Below are 23,038 nucleotides of genomic sequence, written 5' to 3' on the forward strand. Positions count from 1 at the left end.
AGGTGATCCATATACTGCATTAAGAGTAGGGGGTAAAGGGCAGTAAGAGCATGCCCACATAAGTCGGGTTGTCATGCAACCCTGTATGCACATACACAAATCTCCACTCTCCTCTTTCCCTCATTAACCTTTGTTGCCAGCTGCTACCATTAGCCAGTTACACCTAGCAAAACAAACTTGATGCTAAGGCTTCCCAATATATATCTAGCCTGAATAGTGTGGTGCTGAAAATGACAAGGTTACAGGTTCGATCCCCACATGAGGCAGCTGCATATTCCTGCATTGCAGGGAGTTGTACTAGGTCCCTTCCAACACTACAATTCTATGATTCAGTTCTATGATATGGCCCACAACTTGTTTAGGAGCAACATCACCATCACCACCATCACAATTAATTATTATTATTATTATTATTATTATTATTTGTATACTTCACTTCAAATGAAGATCACAGGGTGGTTCACAACATACAAATACAAAATGATAACATAAAATACAGAACAAAAACTAACACAAACCAATTTAAAAGGCTACATAGAATGTTCAATCAGCCAAAAACCTGATTATAAAGAAATACCTTTGCCTGGCGCCTAAAGATATGTAATAAAAACGCCAGGCAAGCCTCCCCGGTGACAGCATTCCACGAACAGGAAGCCATGTGGAGGGGGCACAAGAAGAAGGGGTTCAGATTTTGATCACATCTCTTCCTAGTTTCAGTTGGTGCAACAATCTCTGCAGGGCATACATTTAACTGCATCACTTGAGAAGGTTTTGAGTAGATCCTTTCTCCATCTTCATCATCCCAAAAGCTGTAAACCCCACCCATCATGCAAATAGCTCCAATTGTTTTTCTAGTTGCACAAACTTCTATCTGGAGTACAGAATAACTCCACCACCCAAGTTCAGCACCACCCAAGTTCAGCAACCACCCAACTGACACCCAGAGACTAGCTTACATGAACATACCTAATTCTCACATCACGCACAATTTGAAGGACAGTAGATTTGCATCTATTTTCTTATGAATCCTATTTCACCTGAACAAAACTATCCCATTTGTCTCTCCTGCTTTACTCCAGGAACTATCATGGTGCTCTCCACCACAAATCACCTGAGTTCTCCCATTGGTATCCTTGTGAGAAAGAGCAATAGTAACACTCTCCAAAAGTCTGCTGTATAGCAGCCTAACAATTCTCCAATCTATCGCCAGAGGAGCATTTTAAGAGTAGGGAGTATTTAAACAATGATGTTTGAAACAAATGTGTAACTTTCTTTTTCTACAAAATGAGATTTTAAATAGGACTGAACCAATTAATTTTCAGACTTTCTAGGAGTTAGATTCAGGTTGCATGGAGATACATCATCCAAAGATATACTCCCAGGTAAGTTTTTATGAAAATAGTGTGACATAACACATAGATCTGCCTGCTCCAACCATGCACAGGTTGAAGTTAAGTCAATTTACAAACATTAGACACCTGTAGCTTATTTGCAGATGAGGAGTTTGGTCATTGGAAATCTGGGATTTTTACAGCCCTGATTTTAATCATATCAAATATCAAACTTCAAATAGCAGTGGTTTGGAAGAGAAGGAACACTGTGTGTTGGGAAATGATAACATTTCTACTTCAGTACTGGAACATTTTCTTTTTTTAACTTTTCTACTATTTCGCGGACCTAATGTAACAGAACACCCGAGGGTGCAAGGAGTCTCTTAACACTGCTTCCCTTCCCCCAATTCCCAAGATCCGCATTAAACGGAGATATTCCCAGCATCAGAGTTGTCTCAGGAGGCGGCACAACTTCCTCCTCCAACCACGCCAAACCTTTAAAGCGATGCCAAACTAAATGTTCCCCCTCTATGCCAACTTCTCTGCTGAAGAAGCACCTTCCACCTCAACTTTCCAAAACCCACACAAACCCTTCAACTTTCGACCAACTGAGCTCCCCACCCCCCAAAAAAAACTCGGCCCACGAAATCTCTCCCCCTTTCTCCTCCGTGGTCCAAAAAGGTTGCCAGTTTCAAGGAAGAAACGCTCCCGCAGCCAAACCCTCCGACCCCAAGACACTATCTCAACTGTCCAGATCCCAAGCAAGCAAGAGCACTCTGCACATGCTCAGGTGCACGCTCGCCCCTCCCTGACGCTCCACAGCCGGGCCTCGTTGGCACTTCGAAGCGGGAGGCACGTTACCAACAACTAAGCAAAAAAGAAGGAGGCTGTGGAGCTGAGCAGGAGGAGCTCGGCCTGCCCTTTCCCCAGCCGGAGGGCCTCTTTTCCTGCACGGACTCACCCAGGCCGGGACTCTCCGGGGCTGCCACCGGCGCTGCTCCTCCGTCGCCGCTCCGCCTCCTCCTCCTCCGCCGCCGCGGTCCATGCCTAGGCAGGGGAGGGGGGAAGGTAGGGGCGGCCAGGGCCCTCTTTCCTTCCTGCCCTCCCCCTCGGCTCGAGCCCCCTCCTCGTCCGCCGCCGCCGCCTCAGGACCAGGCCTAGGCCCCGCCGCTCCAGCGGCTGCTCCCACTGACGCTCGCCCTCCCCTCGGCGGCCGCCGCCGCAGCGCTACGTGGCCGCCGCCGTAGCCAACCAAAGTCAGTCAGACACTCAGCCTCGCGACTGCACCGCCCGCTCCACTCGCAACACCCTCCCCCCTCCTCCTCCGCACCGCGCGCGCGCTCTCTCTTCGCTTTCCCTTCAGCGTCGCTGGCTGGCTTGACTGGCTCGTCGTAAAGGAAGACAGCGAAAGCGCTTGCGTCGTCGCTGTCGTCGCCTGAGGAGGACTTCGCGCGAGAACGCGCGGCGGCTTCCCTCTTTCCCTCCCTCCCCCTTTACTCCTTTCGCCGCCCCGCCCCTCGCCCAGCTCGTAACCTGCGCGCGCAATAGGCGCGAGCGCCGCTTTCTGAAGCGCGGCCGTTCCGTTCCTTTCCCTCCATCCTCGAACGCTGGCTGGCTGGCTGGGTGGCTTGGACGGCGGCGCGTGCGTGGTAGGGATCAACGTCTCCGCGCTCGCGCGCTCTGCTGCTCTCACCGCCTCAGGTGAGACGGGAGGAAGGGGCGGGGCCGAGGGCCAACAAAACAAAACGGTGCGGGAGGGAAGGAGGGGGCCACCCGCGCATGCGTGCTCAGGGGCATCTACGAAATTCTGCTAGTTTCACTGAAATATATATGTTAATAACAAACATAATATCCCGCCATTTCCATGTTTATCCTTCGTCTCTCTTTCTGTCTGTCTGTCGGTCTGTTTGCTTGTTTCTCTGCATTAAGACCGATCCGGGGTTTTTATTTTTATTTTTTAAAAATTAAAAAAGTAAAAAACCACTATTTCTGTGGAAGGTTTTAATAAATGCTACAGCTGCTGATGGTGGTTGGAAAGTGTGGGAAGGCACGGAGGTACTTCAGAGTCCGTGCACTGAGAATGCACGCTCTTCAGTTAATTTTTGCGAAGGAGGATCAATGTTTTAGGAATTTTGTTAATAAAAATTATTTATTTATACCCCGCTGTTTTCCCTGACAGGAACTCAAGACGGCTTACAGATAGACATAAAAACAACTAAAAGCATGGGGGGGGGATAATTAAAACAACAACAATAATTAAACATTGATATGAGTTAAAGTGCTCTCTCTCTCTTGTCCATTAAAGTCCTTTACATTTCAGAATTGGAGATAAGGTCCAGCTATTTGGAATATACACAGTTGTTATAAGAACTTTAAGGTCTTAGGTATATAATAAATGTTCATAAATGTGCCAGGCAGGCACGTACAGTCATACCTCAGGTTACAGACGCTTCGGGTTGTGTGATTTCGGGTTGCGCACCACGCCGAACCCAGAAGTACCGGGACGGATTACTTCTGGGTTTCGGCACATGCGCAGAAGCGCTAAATCGCACTTTGCGCAGAAGCGCCTAATCGCAACCCACGCGTGTGCAGACACGGTGCTGCGGGTTGTGGGCGCTGCGGGTTGCGAACATGCTTCCCACACATTTGCAACCTGAGCGTCTACTGTACATGAGTGTGTGAACCTCGTGTCTGGAGCAGCGCAGAGGGACAGTCCTGAAACCATTTTGACTCCCAAGCTGAACAAGTGTTTCTCTGCAAGGAGGTAGGAGGTGAAAAAAACCTTCCCATTGTCTCAGGAATTAAGCAATTACCAAAGGAATGGCCAGACTAGCAGAAAAGGCAATCAAATAAGGCATTATCAGATAACCTGGCAGACAGGAAAAACAACAACATTCAAATTTCTGTTGTAGACTGCTTTTCTGTGATGTAGGTATGATGTATGGAGGAGTGGTCTTGAGCTTCAGGGCAGGGAATTTCAAAATGGCTATATAAGGCCTTGCGCGCCATTGTTCGAGGTCGTCCTCCTCTCTCCTACATGTGGGGGAGCACCATGTTGCAACAGTCAATAAATATCAGGCTTACTACCGTAGTTGCTTTGCTTCTCAATATTCTCTGGTTGGTCTCTGTTATTTTCACCTACCGAGAGAGAACCTACAAAAGGACTCTATATGGGCTCTTGGGTACCCCATAAGGGAAATGGAGCAGTCTTTTTACTTATATCACAATGAAGTCAGAAAAGCAGCAGTGGTTGTTACCCGTGAGGGAAAAACAAATCCAATTTACACTTTGGAAATTAATGACGAGAATGCCCATTGCCACTGGAAACAATGGGAGCTATCTGAAGGCCCCTGGGAAATAATGAGCTCTCCAAATGTCCTTTTTTATATGACTGCTCCACGGAAGTAAAGTTCTTGGTTTGTGTGCAGAAAAAAACCCCAGGTTCAGTCTCCAGCACTGCCGGGTAACTAGGGAAATAATCCTGTCTGCAATTCTGAATAATCACTGCGGGTGAGCATAGATGACTGTTAGCTAGATAGACCACCATCTTCTACTCAGTGCAAGGCAGCATCCTAAGCTCCCATAAGAAAGAGCTGCCGTTGTTTCCAGTGGGCATTCTTGTCATTCATTTTAGTCCAGGCATAGGCAAACTCGACCCTCCAAATGTTTTGGGACTACAACTCCTATCATCCCTATTAACAGGACCAGTGGTCAGGGATGATGGGATTTGTAGTCCCAAAACATCTGGAGGGCCGAATTTGCCTATGCCTGTTTTAGTCTATCCCAACATAAATACCAGGATTGTTAGGGTTAGCGGACCTAGAAACCAAGGGAAAAGCAGCTTTGAAAAATAGAAGGTAGAAATGTATGCAGCATACGAACGATGCTTTATTGAGAGTAGTTGGGTGTTGACGCTTTTCTAGTCTGTCTTTTAGTCTCCCCCTTTTTATTATTCCTTCCATGAACAGTGACTGGGTGTGTCTCAAGAACCATCATGCCAAAGTGTTACCCAAATCAGTGCGTTTTTTAAAAATGGCTGAGTCCTCAAATGTAGACCAAAACATCCTCAGGAACCAACAGGTAGAGGGGCATCTGACAATAGACAAAAATTGTTCCATGACATCAGGAACCATCATTACAACTTTGATTTAAGGTATCTTCAGTGGCAGATTATGCATGTGCACAAACAACCCTTGCTGGCTGAATTCCATATGTGGAAACCTTTTGACTGAGTAGACTTGATGTTGACCTACATATGGCATAACAAAGGTATTTGTATATACTTGTTTGATATTTAAGCAGGATTTTATATAATCATTATCATCGCCAGCTTCATCTTTTTAGTGAACAAACTTCAGTGACTAATAACACAAATATAAAAAAGACAAATGGGTCAGAGCAGGCTGTGGGAAAAGGGGTTGTGCTGTCCCTTCCTGAGCATTGATGGATGTATTCATAGTCAGCATGGTGTCGTGTTAGTGTGTCAGATTAGGATTTAAGAGATTGGTGTACAAATCCCCTTTCATTCATGAAGCTCTTTGGGCAACTTTGAGCCAATCATCGTTGACTGAATTATCTCAGGGCTTTTTTTCAGCCAGAACTTGCCAGAACTCAGTTCCGGCACCTTCCAGGTGGACACCGTTGCCATTATAAGAGAACAAGGGAGGCATTCATAGCGAGTTCTGGCACCTTTTTTCCTAGAAAAATAGCACTGGTTATTATGAAGATAAAGTGGAGAGGGGAACCACATGTACTACCTTGAGCTCCTTGGAGGAAAAGTGGAATGTAAACAAAACAGCAAAAATATTTTGGAAATGTTTACCTCTCATATAATCCCTTTTGCTCTCTCCTGGCCCCCATATTGGTATTGTCAGGGAACTGCCATCAGAGGCAAGAGGAGAGGTAAGACGCTCCAATGATGCAGGGGAGGGAACTAGCAAGGAGAGAGAGAGAGCTTCCGCTGGGGAAGGAAATCCAGGGGACACCAGGGAGAAAGAGGAGGCTGAGAGTACTGCGGAGGGGAGGCTCCGAGACTCTTCCAGTGAAATCAGCGGAGAGAGCACTGGACCTCCGCTTGGCACGCCCCCGCTGCGCAGAAGGCTTCTGCGCAGAGAATCTAGGAGGAGACTTGGAGTCAAGGAATTTTTATGTTGGAGGAAATTTAGGAAACGCCCACTGACGGATTCTGCCAGTGACTGAGACAGTCGCGTTGTAAGGGCTGTCAAACCAGGGAATGGTTTAGCTATACAACCAGCTTGGAGCAGTTTGCAGTTTACGCACAAGCAACCCCAATTCCCATTACAGGTATTGAATACTATCAACAATAATTAAGTACTATCTTTTTTTATTCTTACTTGGGATACCTACCACAAACCCTGGAGAGCCAGTGCCAGATTTGATGAAGCGAAGGGCCATGGGGGCTGACCAAAGGACCAACCAGTTGTTGACCTTTTTTTAGGATTGAAAAGTTGTTGAGCTTTTTCTATGATTTTACCCCAAAGTTGTTGGGCTTTTTTGAGGATTGAAGTTGTTGAACTTTTTAAAAGGTTTTTTAGGGGTGGAGTTGTTTGTTGAGCTTCTTTTAGGATTGAAGCTGTTGAGGTTTTTTTAGGATTTCACCCCAGGAAATAAACTGCTACAAGGACCGGATTAAACCAACCAGCGGGCCGGATCAGGCCCCTGAAGCGGACTTTGGACATGCCTGCCATAGGCCATTCTGGATGGGACTGGCGGGAGTTGTAAACCAATACCCCTGGAGAGCACCAAGTTGGCTATGCCTGGACAACACTGGACTAGATGGTAAAAGAATATCTGACCTGGTATACGACTGCTTTCTGTGTTCCCCAGAGAGCAGATCATGGTGAGGTTGGTATGCAGACGTTCTCCACCCGCTGCACCCAAAAGCACATTCTAATCTGCCTCGCAGCTTCTACATTTGCAGGTGAAGAAACACTCTCACACCACCTGCGCATTGACATGAGAGTGGGATCGTTGCTTCTTGGAAGACAAGTATATGCGGCAACGTACGGCAAGAACTGAAGCTTGGAGCGGCTGCCAAGTGAAACCGCAGGGAGGATATGGAAGGGAGATTATCTGTTGGGATTGCAGCCAGGATGCCTGGGGAGAAAAATGCCATGAGAAATATTCCGAAGGCTAGGGAGCATCTATGTGGAAAGCAGATTAGGCATCTTCAGTCTCCAGTGCCAACAGGGAAATCACGGTCCCGATTAAGATCTGCAGCTGAGGGGCAGGCGTGTCCCGCTGTGTGTTGGCAAATGGCTGCAGTATGCGAACAGGTGTGGGTTTGTTATGCAGTTTCCTTTCTTTCTCTGCCCAGGTGACATGTCCTTTCATGTGAAAATGGAGATCAAAGGTGGGGGCACTGTAGGCAGCCAAAAACAGCCTTGTGAAAACAAGCACTGCAAAATTGACCATGCAACACTTTGAACATACGTTACAAGGCAGATTTGAGGGGGGCCTTGGGCAAAGTGTGTTTTGGTGAGTCATCTCTTCCGTCAGTGAGCCCTGGCTGTGGTGGCAAAGCAGGGCTGGACAGCTAACTCTAGCCATCACGTTAATTTCCCATAATGCCCCAGAACAATGCTAGGCCCAGGGCATTGTGGGAAATTTAAAGAGTGGCTAGATCCAGCTGCTACGTGCTGCTCTGAGTGCCAGCCCAGAATGTAACATTGGCCTGTGGCAGGAATCATCTGTTGACTCTGCCAGTGAACAGCACCTAGCTTCAATTACCTTACTGCCCTTGTTCTTAATACTATGCAAGCTTCTCAATTTATTGCGTAGCCATGTCTCAAAAAACATTGGGCAGGACACCTTTTTCTTCCAGTGGTCTTAGGACTAACCTAGGCCCAAATATTTCAAGGGGTTTACTCTGAGGAGAACGTAGTTGGATATAATTTAAAGAAATCTGCTTCTGTGGAAATATGAGGCCCATGAACGAAACACATTTAGAAACTAAGCATTAATTTGATAGGCATCTTTCCCAGAATCTGATTCACTATGTCCCAGGCATGTGTCAATCACACAATTCAAATGCAGGTTAACATTCAAATGAACACTAAATTTAGTAACTGGGCAGTGGGGGGTGGGTGGGGTAGCAATCCTGTTTTTTTGCTAACCTTAAACACTGGCAGAACCAGCTGTAAGATTTTAGAGGCTTTTCTGGGACTACTTGAGTGCAAGACAGTCAACACGGCACCTTCCAAATGTTGTTGGACTACAACTGCCACCATCCCCAATCACTGACCATCCTGGCTGAGGGTTAATGGGAGTTGTAGTCCCAATCTGCCATCCACACAACACTTTTTTCGCTAGATTTTCCTCCCCACCTCTGATGGAAAATGCAAATTGTGAAAAGCAAACACAACCATAAATTTTGGTAACACTGTCAACGTGCTAAATACAAACCACGCAGTTAAGAAGAGGCATTTTATTTGTTCATTTATTGAAGGTTGGTTAGTACAATTTCATATTTTGCAATATGTTAAAGTGAACATCTTTTAATTAAAAGAGCCCCAATAACACACGCATGAATGCAGCCTATCAGTGGAATAAGTACCCCTCTTAAAGCTGGGCCTTGAGACATGTGGAATAGATGCTTGCTGCCTAAAAAGTCAGCCTTTTTCTGCACAAGGTCAGATACAAGCTACAGAGAAGAGAAAGAGCTGTCTCCAAGAACTGTAATTCCACATATGGGAACATTATAATCTCAGATCTATACAGAACTGAAACTATATCAGGTGTTTTAGATCTGCGCTGTTGCAGTCTGAAGCATTACTGCAGAACCAGAAATTAGGGAGAAATAAACCAGGAAGAGGAGCTGATATGCTACCTGTATGACACTAGATCTGGCAGGAAAGAAGGTGGGGGCAAGGAAAAAAAACCCTTCTCTTTTCCATAAACAGCAGCAAACCAAAGTTGGCCTAGTTCCGATTACACAGACCGCAGGCTGCTATGGCAAGGTCTTACCAAAACAAAAGGCTTTCCCAGTGGACAAAAACAAACACCCCCCACTCCTTTACAGCTTTTATTCCAAGCACTGATCTGCTAAAAATTTTATTCTAGAGTGGGAAAGGGAGATTGCCTTAATTAGATCGAGGGATTTTACATCCATTTGATTTCCTGCTATCTGTCAACCCCCAGATGGGGAAATCTCAGTGATTATATACTTATGACTCATCTGTTAAGTTTCAAGGGAATAGTAGAAAAAAAACATGAGGATGGGGAGAGTCAGGACACTCATTGTGGTAGCTGGAGCAACACTGACTGTCCTGAGGGCAGGTAGGTGATGTTGCGGGAGCGCGAGAGCTGGTAAGCGATGTCTTCGGCTGCCTCAAGTTTGCGCAGCTCAATGAGGCCGTCGCCCACTGAAGACAGTGACGTGGCGATGAGCTCAGCTGCCTTCGAATCCCCCTCAGCTGAGATTATAGCGGCTTTCTTTTGCTGCTCTGCCTGTGAAGGGGACCGGGTTGGGGTGGGGGGAGAGATAAGATACAGACAGTGAACTTTGGCCAAAGGGCAGTGCTGATAAACAGGTCATGTGCCCCCAATAATAATGAACTCAGGTGGCGCATGCCGACAGAAGTGTAACCAAAAACAGGCATCCGAGAAAACCAGAGTAGCAGCAGTTATCTGCAGACTTGCATGCGCAGATACACTCAGTGATGGCTCAGCATGCTCAGTAGCCATAGGAGTGTCAGAAAAAGAGACCAGGCTCCAATTGCTGACCTAGGCTAGGCAGCGTCAAGCAAGTCATCATCTTTCACAGCCCAGCCTATTTTACAGGACAGTCAATGAGATAAATGAAAAGGGCCAGTTTAAAGGTAAAGGGGACCCGTGACCATTAGGTCCAGTCGTGGCTGACTCTGGGGTTGCAGCGCTCATCTCGCTTTATTGGCTGAGGGAGCCGGCGTACAGCTTCCGGGTCATGCGGCCAGCATGACTAAGCTGCTTCTGGCGAACCAGAGCAGCGCACAGAAACACTGTTTACCTTCCTGCCAGAGCAGTACCTATTTATCTACTTGCACTTTGACATGCTTTTGAACTGCTAGGTTGGCAGAAGCAGGGACTGAGCAACGGGAGCTCACCCCGTCGCGGGGATTTGAACCGCCGACCTTCTGATCGGCAAGTCGTAGGCTCTGTGGTTTAACCCACAGCGCCACCCGCGTCCCTGTCAATGAGATAAATGAAAAGGGCCAGTTTAGGTGGTTTCAAAAAACGAGTTAAGACAAATTCATGGAGTCTTCCAAGGCTTCAATCCGAGCCCAATTGAGTTCAGTAGGACTTAGTTTTGAGTAAACATGCTTAGGATCGCACTGTAAGTCTGTTACAGTGGCTATGGGTCATGCCAGGTGCAAGCAGCCTCCAGATTTCAAGAGGCAGTTCCACTCGCTGAGGAGCAAAAACAGGATATGGCGGTTGCTTTCTTCTCCTGCTTGTAGGTTTCTCAGAGAACATCTGGCTGGTACTGCAGAAAATATGATGCCTCTGGACTGATCCCAGAGGATTCTGATGTCTCTTATGCAGGAGTGGGGAACCCACGGCCCTCCAAATCCCTTTTCACTCCCAACTCTCATCAGCTCCAGACCATGGCCAGGCTTGATGGCATTTGTAGTCCAACAACATCTGGAGGGCCACAGATTCCCCAAAGCTGCTCTAAAGCATTTGCAACACAGAAACGGTGCATTGGAAGGGATGGGTTCTGCAGAACATGAAGCAAGTGGAACACTGAATGAGGTGAAAAAACCCCACCTCGGTTGTTGCATTGGCAAGAAATGACGACAGATGTTGAGGCCAGCTGGCAAGCTCAACGCCCTCACCTTTTCCACGATGAATCTGGCTCTCTCTGCTTCTTGCTGTGCGACTTGCTTCATTTCTACTGCCTCCGTGAACTCCTTTCCGAATGTCAGATGTGTCTAAGAGGGAAGAATAAATGCACGTGCTCAAAAAACATTTCTTTATTGTCTTACTTCCAAACAGATTCCCCGGGCAGGAGATGTACAAGAGGACAGAGGCTTAATTGAAACATAATATAACACAAAGTAATTACAAAGGCGACCAATGGATTATAGAAATTTAAAATGACTGGGTAAATAAAAATATGCCTTAACCCGGTGCTGAAAAGATGGTAAAGTAGGCACCAAATCTGGAGAAACATGATCAGTCCCAAAAGGAGGTAAGGTCCACAGCTTATATGCAGGTTTCATTTAAGCACCACTGGCTTAACATATGTATTGCATTGGCTGCTGTTTTCTTTTAATTGATTAGGTTAGCAACATCTACAGACTTGGTACTTTACAAACAGGTTTGACAGGTCTCTGCTGCCCCAAAAGACTTACAGTCTAGAAAAGAAAGGGAAAAAAACACAGAGGCAAACAACATAAGGAAAACAACAGAGGAAGGTGGGGTGATGAAGGGGGTAGGGAAGGAAATTAGGGGAAGAATATGTGATTATTTCAGTTCTATGCACTTTCAGTTAGCTATATTAGGGTACTGGGATTAGGAGGCTGTTCCAAAGTAGGAATGGGCAATCTAGGTGTTGCTGGACCCATCAACTTCATCAGCCTTATCAGTGACTGCGATGCAAAGCCAAATCTCAAAATTCAGTTCAATTGAGCATTTTTTCCTATTGGATGCTGTGTGTGTTTCTCCCTGTTCTACTTGCTATTGGATGTTGCATGTTGTTTAAGCAATCTTGTTAAATTTATAGTACTGAAATACGAGGGTGGGGGCTTGTATGTTGTTATATTTTTGTTTTGCTGTGCTATTATGAAATTTGTTACTTTTTTTTTGCTTTGCAAAAAACTGATTTTTTTGCATTTGTTAGAAATGCACGCCTGTTTCTTTGTTGTAAGCGGTTTTGAGCATTATATTTTAGTGGGAAAGTGGCATACAAATAAAATCAAAATTTATTACAAAGCTCTTCAGTACGTTATTCACAACTTTCCCCTCTTCTCCTTTTCTTGGAATCATAGGACTACCGCATCCCTGTTGTTGGTGGCTGGCTGAGTTCTTGCATTCTTACAGGCAAAGAGCACTGCAAAGCCAGAGAAATAGAGTACAGTGGTGCCCCGCAAGACGAATGCCTCGCAAGACGAAAAACTTGCTAGACGAAAGGGTTTTGCGGTTTTTGAGCTGCTTCGCAAGACGAATTTCCCTATGGGCTTGCTTTGCAAGACGAAAACGTCTTGCGTTTTTTGCAAGTTTGTTTCCTTTTTCTTAACACCGTTAATACAGTTGCGACTTGACTTTGAGGAGCAACTCATAGAACGCGGTGTGGTAGCCTTTTTTGAGGTTTTTGGTGATTTTTGAAGCTTTTCCAAAACTTTTCCGACACCGTGCTTCGCAAGACGAAAAATTCGCTATATGAAAAAACTCACGGAACGAATTAATTTCGTCTTGTGAGGAACCACTGTATACCATATTCTAGAACAGAGCTTTCCAAACTTTTCATGTTGGTGGCACACTTTTTAGACATGCATCGTTTCGTGACACAGTAATTCAGTTTTACTAGCAAACAGGAGGTTAAACTAACCCCTTTCTAGCATGGGGTGTGTTCGCGTGATACACCTACACACCGCAGCTGACACACTAATGTGTTGTGACACAGTTTTGAAAGCTCTGTTCTAGAATCTAGACTTCTAAGAACTACTGGTGAAATCTTGGCCTTCTTCCACATTGCTGGAAGCAGAGATGGAAAACACACACACACACACACACACACACACACACACACACACACATCCTGGCTCTCAATTGTGAAGGTTCCTAAGCATTTTGTGATAACAGCTTTGGAGTTTTGACAAGAGACGCCACTGAGGGACTTGAGAATTTTGTGTTGCTTTTGTTTGAACCTCGATAGCCTCCCAAACCTCTCGCTGCATCCAGCAGAGGCAGCCCTCAAGCTTGCTCACTTCTCCCAATTGTACTTTGAGCATCCCTTTGATGGGGAACCCATCAAAGACTCCTACTCCCATCAGCCCCTAGCAGCACTACAAATGGTTGGGTATGATGGGAATTGCAGTCCAACAACATCTGAAGGCCCATAGGCCCACTTTAAGGATCAAAACACAGCCTCGGCCTGAATTCTGCAAACCGGCTGCGGTAGCTGACCAAAATCACAATCGAGACCTTACTATTGGTTTGCGGTATTGGAAGGGCTAACCATGGCCTTAAGGTTTGCATGCCCGGCAGGTGAAAAACAAAATCACTAACCTATTTAACTCTGGAGAAAATAAGAGACGAACCTAACAGCTTCTGAATAAACACATATTTTTTTCCAGCAGTAAATATTCCCCCGATCCAAATCTTCTGCTTCCTCTGCCATGAATTTTTTTTTCACTGCAGATTTTGTGGTGCAGAGAATGGAATTTGAAGGGTCCAGTCCCTAAAGTCAGAGTGGGAAACCTGTGATCCTCCAGAACAGGCATAGGCAAACTCAGCCCTCCAGATGTTTTCGGACTACAACTCCCATCATCCCTGGCCACTGGTCCTGTTAGCTAGGGATGATGGGAGTTGTAGTCTCAAAACATCTGGAGGGCTGAGTTTGCCTATGTCTGCTCCAGAATTTGCTGGATTAGAACCAGTGACTACTGGCCACGCTGGCTGGGGATGATAGGAGCGGGAGTTCAGCGAGGTCTAGAGGGCCACAAGCTTCTTTTCCCTGCTGTAAGCCAAACTAGAAGGTAGCTCTTACCAAGGAAACATCATCTAGGATGAGGCCAAAAGTTGCCGCTCTTTCCGTGAGGTCTTCGCTCACTTGCCTAGAAACGAGTTCTCTCTGCGTGATCAACTCACCAGCATCAAAGCGAGCCTAAAAAGGAGACAAGCAATGATAAATGCGGAAGTAAACCAAAGAGCTTTCGTTAAAGCTGCAAGCCCTTGTTACAACATAGCCCTAAGGAGCCTGCAAGGGACGCTGCTGGATGTGGATTGCCAAGTCGGCATCCTCTGATCCAGGCAAATGCATGGACACACCTTCCCGGCTCTTTCCCTCCATTACTCTGAGACATTATCCAATACCACTTTAGTTAAGGTAAAAAAAAAAGGTAAAGGACCCCTGGACGGTTAAGTCCAGACTACGGTGTTGCAGCACTCATCTCGCTTTCAGGCCGAGGGAGCCGGCATTTGTCCACAGGCAGCTTTCCGGGTCATGTGGCCAGCATGACTAAACAGCTTCTGGCTCAACGGGACACCCTGAGGGAAGCCAGAGTGCACGGAAACGCCGTTTACCTTCCCGCTGCTGTGGTACCTGTTTATCTACTTGCACTGGTGTGCTTTCAAACTGCTAGGTAGGCAGGAGCTGGGACAGAGCAATGGGAGCTCACCCCGTCACAGGGATCCAAACCGTCGACCTTCTGATCGGCAAGCCCCAAAGGCTCAGTGGTTTAGATCACAGTGCCACCCTTTACCACTTTAGTTAGCACCGAGCTAGACATGACACTGTTTATGATATTGAAAATTATTAAAAAGAAAAGCAGTGGGAAGAGGTGATCTAGATCAGAACTGCAGAAGTGACACAGGGTAAAAGCCCCTCTGCCCACATCAGGGTTTGTATCAGGCCAGCCACGCCTACCATTTATTATTTCATTTATTATTATTATTACTATTATTATAGTTGTTGTTGTTATTAGAGTTTATATAATGCCCTATACCTGGAGGTCTCAGGGCGGTTTAACCCTCTCACATCTAGCTTGGCCCTTGGTTAGTATTTAAAAGGATCAATCCTAATGGAAAACTATGTGACCCAAAGTGTGCTGCTGGTCTCCATGTACCCCTTAAGATCTCTCCTTTGGCTTTCTAATACAACCGCTCCCCTTTTCCTTCCTTCGGAGGATGAGAAAAGAGGAACACAAGGCCCAAAGATAGGGGAGGGGCAGCTGAAGCCCTCCAGCTCTTGTGGGACTCTAACTCCCATAAGCCCCTGCCAGCATAATCAACAGTCAAGGATGATGGGAGCTGCAGTCCAAGGTTCCCCAGCCCTGCCATTTAGGGCTCCAGTATTAATGGAGCCAGAGGCTTCCAATGAAAAGAGGAATATCACCAGCTGTTCCCTGGTCCTTACCACCACAGATTTGAGGATCTCAGTTGTGATGGAAGGCAGCACCCGCTCATCGTAATCCTCGCCGATCGTGGTGAAAATCCGGGGGAGCTGCATGGTCACCGGCCTGAACAAGATCCTTAGTGTGATGTTCACGTTCTGTAGATCTACCAGGGGAAGGAAGCAGGGAGAGGGGCAGAGCAGGAACAAGTCTCAGCAACTGCTAAAGGTCAAAATGTTAAGCTGGATTGGCGGCGCCGGCACAAATTCCACCACTACTGCTTTAGGGGTTCGCAGGTGGGACCCGCAACAAAATGTTGCTGGCATTGAGTGTTGCTGTGCAGGATTCCGGACACTCAACTCTGTCCCCCACTCCCAGTTTTTAGTTCCTGCCCCCTCCCTAAAGCAACCGCTGCTCAGAGGCCAATATCCTGCTCAGAACACTCACTGCTCAGTGAGCTCTTGGGAAGAGAGGATTCTAAAGGTTTTATGTACTTCTGCAAACCTTGGGGCTCCCCACAAACTTGCTAATGCCACCCCCACTTTGGATATATAAGCAGCAGCACTGAGATGGCTATGACTGTTGTTGTTGGCATCCGTCCGTCTTGAGAGACAATGGAGCACACCTCCGGGGGTGAAGTCAAACCGCTGTGTCAGCAGCAGCAAAGTGAGCTCCCTGGTGTACAAGCCAGGGCATCGCATACAAAGTTCTTCGGCTGCGCAGATGCCTTGCTGATGTGGTCCAAAGGAAAGCAGAACAATATGTTTGGCACCAGCTTGGCTGCAGTTGCTGCCGGAAGGAGCAGTGCAAGGTGCCATTCAACCATCTTAGGGACTCCAAATTTGTGTAGGGTTTACTCCTTAGCCTTTTCTTCTCCTGAAGATGTCCCTCAAAGGCAGCGGTGGTTTAAGATCAGAGTTTTCCTTTTCCTAGATGGGCTGCCCACCCAGGCGGACAAGCCCCATCTGCCCCTCACTTCCGCCTACAGCATGTGCAGAAACTGCCTTCTTGATTGTTGGATCCACTACAGTGGTTACATATGCTTCAGGTTACATATGCTTCAGGTTACAGACTCCGCTAACCCAGAAATAGTGCTTCAGGTTAAGAACTTTGCTTCAGGATGAGAACAGAAATTGTGCTCTGGCGGTGCGGCAGCAGCAGCGGGAGGCCCCATTAGCTAAAGTGGTGCTTCAGGTTAAGAACAGTTTCAGGTTAAGAACAGACCTCTGGAACGAATTAAGTACTTAACCTGAGGTACCACTGTATTGGTTTTGTTCGCTCAATCTGCTGGAGCTTGTCTTCACATGCAGGGGAAGTCCCTAGCTCCCTGAGGGTTTGAGACCCACCGACCACCCACACGTGGTTCAGCTGGCCAGTCGAAGCCATTCTCGGGGAGTGGCTGCTATTGCATCTTGGCATCTTCTAGGAGTCCTGGGTGAGAGCTGGGTGCAAGGACAAGCTGGACAAACCACCCCAGGAGGAGTATGACATGTCCCCTACCAGAGGTATTAGGTAAAGGTAAAGGGACCCCTGACTGTTAGGTCCAGTCGCGGGTGACTCTGGGGTTGCAGCGCTCATCCCGCTTTATTGGCCGAGGGAGCCGGCCTACAGCTTCCGGGTCATGTGGCCAGCATGACTAAGCCACTTCTAGCAAACCAGAGCAGCACAAGGAAATGCCGATTACCTTCCCGCCAGAGCGGTACCTATCTACTTGCACTCTGACATGCTTTCGAACTGCTAGGTTGGAAGGAGCTGGGACCGAGCAACACGTTGCGGGGATTCGAACTCCCGACCTTCCAATCAGCAAGCCCTAGGCTTGGTAGTTTAGACCACAGCGCCACCCGCGCCCCACCAGAGGTATTACCCCTCCCCTAGCACCCCATACACCCCTTGCTATGACTACGTGCAACATTATGGGAAAGGACATATTCAAATGGATGTCTTCTTTCTCAATTTTAAAGCAGCCTTTATAGCTGCTGCTAAAAAAATGATGCATTTGGGGTCAGAAGCTGGTATGTAGTTAGGGCAGCTTGCCTTTGTGTTTAGTTTCTCGTTACCCAGACCCAACTTCCGACTCCCGAGTCCAGAGGATAAAAAACTGCATCCACCCACTGCTCACCTTTGCTGCCAGTGATTACAGGAACGTTACGTGGGCGTGAGCGGCAGTCGAAGATGATTGGCTTCTGCACCCAGGGAATGAGAAAATGGGTCCCTTCTCCCACCACTATGTCCTGGACGCCTCGGAATCGGTCAAAGATGACAGCCCTGTGGCCTGCGTCAACTAGAGAAGAGAGAAACAGCTCAGCAACATTGCACTCAAAACACAAAGAAGAAATATTGGATGATTATGTGACGATCGCTATGCCCAGATTCTAGGTAAACCTGGATTCATTTACACATTCTTCTGGAGGCTGTTTTTTTTGGGGGGGGCACATGACATAGGTGAATGGGGCCAGAGGCAAAACTGGGAAGTTCAATAAATGTGAATTTTACATTTGCGCCATCCACACTCCTGAAAAACCATTTTAGAAAACCATTAAGAAAAACCAGTTGAACAGCACATGTTCAAATCCCCAAACACTTACCAATACACCCCCCTACTCCCCATTTGTCCTACTCCCTTGGTGGACCGGTCTTTCTTTTTCTTCCACCTCACCGGTGCATTCTTAAAGGGACACTGTATTAAAGAATACAAATGGGCCTGAAGAATGGAAGCCCCTTTCGGATTATTTGAAGAAATTTTACAACATGAAGAATCCGCAAACAGGTTTTGAGTTATGAGCAAAAGAAAGGATTAGAAACTATTGTGCTAGGAGGACTATGATAAAAAGAGTGTGGATAGGGTGCAGCAAAGGGGTTGAAAAGGAAAAATGGTTGGGAAGTCAAAAATAGAAAAGTAATTTCTTTTGTAAAGGTATTGGAATTTTATGAAATTTATGAAATTTAATAAAAATACACACACACACACCTACACACCTTACAAATGGGCCAAACAGGTCCTGCAGCAAGTAGTTTTGTGGAGTGCTTGATTTAGAGCAGGGATTTGATTTAAATCAAATCAAATCAATGTAAATCATGATTTAAATCACTAGTCTGTAAGACTTGATTTAACTCATTTTTTTTTAACAGAAAGACTCATTCTTGCTGGTATAATCTTAATATTTACAACCAGATGAAGGTTTCATTTTTGGAATAATAAATTTTCAGGGTAGTTTTTACAGTTATATCAAAAATTAATGATTTGGTTATACTATTGAAAATACATAGACAGATAACTTATTAAACCTCACAATAATTTCATAATTAACTGTTTATATTTGGACAACTTTTCTGCTGTACTTTATTGGAAGGAGAAAAATAATCATTAACAATTTAAACAATTTACTTAACTAAAACAATAACAATGTAGCATATGTATCCATGTTTGTTAACTGATGTGGGTTTTTTTAAACAACAACAACCTTAGACTGAGTTTTAGCACACATGAAAAACTTGAAACAAATCCTTATTTCCTGATGAATAGCCTTTGGACTATAATGTAACTTAAATAGAAAACTATCTTTAGAAAGATTTTTCCTCCAAAAGCATTTTATTTTTTAAAAAATCTGATCTAATTTTTTTTAAAAATTGATTTTTTTAAAAAAAAAATCATTGATTTTTATCCACCCTGATTTAGAGTTCCGCCAGTCATGCCCCCTTCCAAGGTATGTCATTCCATTCACCAAGCCATCAATGTTCTATGCACATTGAGCACGCTCAGTCCCCAAATATATTTTTGTACTTCTGCAGGCCTTGGCGTTTGTCCAAGCCACCCACATTGGTTAGATAAGGGCTGGTGCTCAGAGAACGAGTTTGCTTATAAATAGGACTAAATAAGCACATTCCTCCTTCTCCCCACTACAAAATTACAGAACCAGGTGAAGCCAACAGCACTGGTCTAAGTTGGATGAACTCAACGGCTACCAAAGTGCAAGTGATCTATAAGAAAGATAGGGAATTAGGCTTGTTGCAGCCGAAGCATTTGGGACTGTCTCCTATCGCACCAGTAGACCAGGGGTAGCCAACATGGTGGTTCCTTCTGGATCTTTCTGGACTACAACTCCATCAGCCCTGGCCATTCCCTCTGTTGGCTGGGGCTGACGGGAGCCAGAATCCAACAATAACTGGAGGGCGCCATTTTAGCTACCGCTGCTGTAGACCATATTCAGGAGAAATACTGTAACTGTATATTCACTGCTGTGCTTTGTTTTTATTTTACGACTGCAGCACCTATAGAGGTGAGGATCCAGACCCTCATATTTTCTATAAAAATCACTGCTACATAGCCTGTGGGAAAGGATAGGATCCTGTAAACTCCCATCTTATTCCACAGGAAAATCATGAGAGGGTGTGGTTTGTTTTGGGCTGAAGAATTCCAGATAAACAAAAATAATCATGCAACAGCACAGTGTTATGGAAGAAAAGGCCTCCTCACCGTTATAAAGAGCGGAGTTGACGACTCCGCCGGCAACTGCCAGCCCCAGGCCAAGTTTGCCGATTGTCTCAAAGATCTTGGTAGCCATCGGTGTCAGCTCAAATCCGCCTCCTGTGTTGCCGAAAAAGTCACACCTACTCAAACATAAAGGAAAGATGCAGCAGCATTAGACAACTCAGTCCGCGAAACAGCTTCCCAAAAGATACCATTGCAGGAGGTTGGACTTGACCACCAGGGTGGTTCCATCTCTCCAATCCTATGATTCTAAGCCCCCCAGCCCCCCCCCCAGCTTGCAATGCACTCCAAGGCATCTGGAACACAGTTTGAACAAAAGCTTCCTGTGCTTTTTCTACTCGTCTCTCACCTCAACCCCATATTTCCCCCTTCTCAGGGACCACTGCCTTTCCCAGTCTTGCATTACCCGCCATCTTCTCCCCCCAACCCCGCACCCTCTCTCACCATCACTATATTCTACCGCTGCTTACTTTTTAATTTTACCAATCATGAGAGCTCTGCTGCTGCAGCACGAGACTCCTTAATCTCAGGGTTGTGGGTTCGAGACCAGCGTTGGGCAAAAGATTCCTGCACTGCAGGGGTTGGACTGAATGAAGCTCTACAATTCTATGACAGATACTGCACATCCTTTTCCTGCTCAAAACCCCAAAAAGATGGAGGGCAGGGGAATCGCCGCCTTCCACTTAACTTTAGGCAAAAGCATTCCTTTTCTCCCAAGCCTAGGAACAACCAAGGGCCTTTTTAACTGTGTGTGTTTGGGGAGGGTGTGTGTGAATTATTATTATTAAAATTATGCTATATATTTTCGTATTTTCTATTGTAAACCGCCCTGTGATCTTCGGGTGAAGGGCGGTATAGATATAAAATAATAATAATGATGATGATGATGATAATAAGAATATTCTCAGCACCGTTCTCCCTTTCCTACTTTACCTCGTTACTTTATGTCACTAATTAACCTCCACGCTCTCCCAGCTCCGTTTCCCTATCTTCCCCTCCCCTTTCTCTTCCTTTTCTGCAGCCGCTGGCGTGCCAAGCACCGTTTGCCAACCCTCCCGGGGCTCCGGGGCGCGAAGGGCGCAGCAGCCAAGGCCCTTCGCCTCCCGCGCTCGAATCTCACCTCGCAGCGCAGCGCTGACCTCCGCGTGAATGCCTAGCCGAGCCACCTGGTCCTTGTCGCTCGAGGCATGACGCGAAACCCGCGCGACCGCGAAGCGTCCCGCGATTGGCTCCCGCCTAAAAGGGCCGCGACGCCTGACGGGATCGGTAGTTCCCCGGCCCACCCGCTGGGCCGTTAGCAGGGCGCTTAACGGCAGGGCCTTCCCTTGGAAGGCGTGAGAACTACAGATCCCGAAGGGCACCGCGGCACCACCGCCTCCCCCTTTCGCCTTTGGGGCAGCGCAAGGGGATCCTGGGAGTTGTTGTCCGCCGTATTTGGTGCTCGTTCCCACCTGTAAGCACCAAGGGCAGGAGGCAGCGGTGCCAGTGCGGGAGGGGAAACAAGCGCCCCCACCCCACCCATTGCTGGACACCTGCCATTCTCATATACGTTACGTTACGTTACGTTAACATTACGTTATCGATATAGATATCGTTACCGGCGATATAGATATCGTTACCGGCGATATAGATATCGTTATCGGTACCGGCGGCATCGCGATATAGTTATCGATAACAACGATATCATTATCGTTATCGCCACTGGCGATATCGATATTATCGGGTCCTCCGATATTGTTACCGTCGATATCGTTATCGACGATTTCGATATCGATATTGTTACCGTTGATATATCGAGATCATCGTTAGCTGGCTGTTTTGGCTTCCTCTTTAGCCCCACACAACCTCTCCTTGCTGGGAGAGGCTGCGCAGGGCTAAAGAAGCCATATGGAACAAGCCTGCATTCGCTCCATAGGACGCACAGACATTTCCCCTCAATTTTTGGAGAGGAAAAACTGTGTCCAATAGAGCGAAAAATACGGTACATCAAACTATATAATATTTTCTTAAATAGTCCAAAAAGGACTTCCATTCTTCAAAAAAACCCGACACCCCACTATCATCATTATGTTGTTGTTTAGTCGTTTAGTCGTGTCTGACTCTTAGTGACCCCCTTCCCCTGAAGATCACAGGGCTTTTCGCAGCATAACAATACAATAGGAGAACACAAAATACATACTAAAAACAAGAACAGAACAGATCCGACAACTATGGAAGATCTGTTGCCTCTGCCAGTGCTGCCTCTACAGCAGCCTTTTGGTGAATAGGAAGACTGCTGGTCTCTCCCCTCCCCTAGTCAACTTTTCCCTTTTCTTGCAAGGAATCCTATTCAGAATAAGGGATTTTCCCTTAAAAAAAGGGAAACGTTGACAGCTATGTGTGGGGGTCTCCAGGGGTCTGCAGCCAGCCGGCGTGGACTTGAACTGGGGTTAACAGATGGGCAACCTACAAACCCAGCCCGGTGTAGTCAATGAGGTGGAACCATTGTAGTACTTTTCTGCTATTAGAGGAGAGCAACCAAACACACCCATGTCATTGTCAACCATTAAAGCTACTGGCAGCCTCCCACCATCTCTGATGTTGCCACCAGTGCTGATGTGGGAAAGGGACCTCCCTTCCTTTTGCTTCGCAGAGGCCCCCTATTACAGTGGTACCTTGGGTTAAGAACTTAATTCGTTCTGGAGGTCCGTTCTTAACCTGAAACTGTCCTTAACCTAAAGCACCACTTTAGCTAATGGGGCCTCCTGCTGCCGCTGCGCCGCCGGAGCACAATTTCTGTTCTCATCCTGAAGCAAAGTTCTTAACCCGAAATACCATTTCTGGGTTAGCGGAGTCTGTAACCTGAAGTGTATGTAACCCGAAGCGTATGTAACCCAAGGTGCCACTGTACTGCCAAGGAGGTGATGCAATGCAGAATCTTAACTGTAATGCTGTTGTTCCAACAGTAGGTGGCGCTGTTTCCCATAACTTAGTAACAGCATCTCTTGTATCCATCAGGTTAGAATAATACAACTTGAATTCTTAGCAATATGCTTAGGGTAGCTTTGCAGAACCTGTTGCCCTACAGATGTTTGGGAGCCCAACTCCCACCAGCCCTAGCCAGCCAGCACGGCTAATAGTCAGGGATGATGGGAGTTGTCACCCGAAACATCCGGAGGGCA

General features: G+C 46.5%; 2 protein-coding genes across 4 annotated transcripts in view; both read right to left on the reverse strand.

Annotated features, from left to right (window-relative positions):
- ZNF652 (zinc finger protein 652) overlaps positions 1–7,284 on the reverse strand; it is a 35,871-nt gene extending 28,587 nt beyond the window's left edge. Inside the window, exon 1 of one of the 2 annotated variants that reach the window (XM_083469834.1) lies at positions 7,148–7,284. The gene's annotated coding sequence lies outside the window, so the exon portion shown is untranslated. Of the gene's footprint in view, positions 1–2,292; positions 2,645–7,147 lie in introns of those variants that run through there. The other variant, XM_083469833.1, reaches the window with a different exon arrangement.
- Positions 7,285–8,776: 1,492 nt separating this feature from the next.
- PHB1 (prohibitin 1) lies at positions 8,777–21,123 on the reverse strand. Of its 2 annotated transcripts, none has more exons than XM_083470256.1 (7): positions 20,998–21,123; positions 19,863–19,996; positions 17,508–17,669; positions 15,412–15,554; positions 14,044–14,160; positions 11,168–11,263; positions 8,777–9,800 (listed from the first exon to the last, which is right to left on the reverse strand). In XM_083470256.1, exons 2-7 carry the CDS (start codon positions 19,948–19,950, stop codon positions 9,588–9,590), a joined length of 819 nt encoding a protein of 272 aa, XP_083326382.1. In that variant the 5' UTR covers positions 19,951–19,996; positions 20,998–21,123; the 3' UTR covers positions 8,777–9,587. The 2 variants fall into 2 exon arrangements, with proteins under 2 accessions (XP_083326382.1, XP_083326383.1); XM_083470257.1 differs by having other exon boundaries at positions 20,811–21,007.
- Between the last annotated feature and the right edge of the window lie 1,915 nt (positions 21,124–23,038).

The sequence above is a fragment of the Podarcis liolepis genome (assembly GCF_965112155.1).
Source record: "Podarcis liolepis genome assembly, chromosome: 13".
NCBI classification, from domain to species: Eukaryota; Metazoa; Chordata; class Lepidosauria; order Squamata; family Lacertidae; genus Podarcis; species Podarcis liolepis.

Excerpts from the sequence above, each read along its gene's own strand:
- PHB1 (XM_083470256.1), bottom strand. The coding sequence starts at position 19,950 with ATGGCTACCAAGATCTTTGAGACAATCGGCAAACTTGGCCTGGGGCTG. Across the intron at positions 17,670-19,862 it reads CAACTCCGCTCTTTATAACG|TTGACGCAGGCCACAGGGCT; the intron begins GTGAGGAGGCCT and ends TCTCTTCTCTAG. Across the intron at positions 14,161-15,411 it reads AGATCCTCAAATCTGTGGTG|GCTCGCTTTGATGCTGGTGA; the intron begins GTAAGGACCAGG and ends TCTCCTTTTTAG.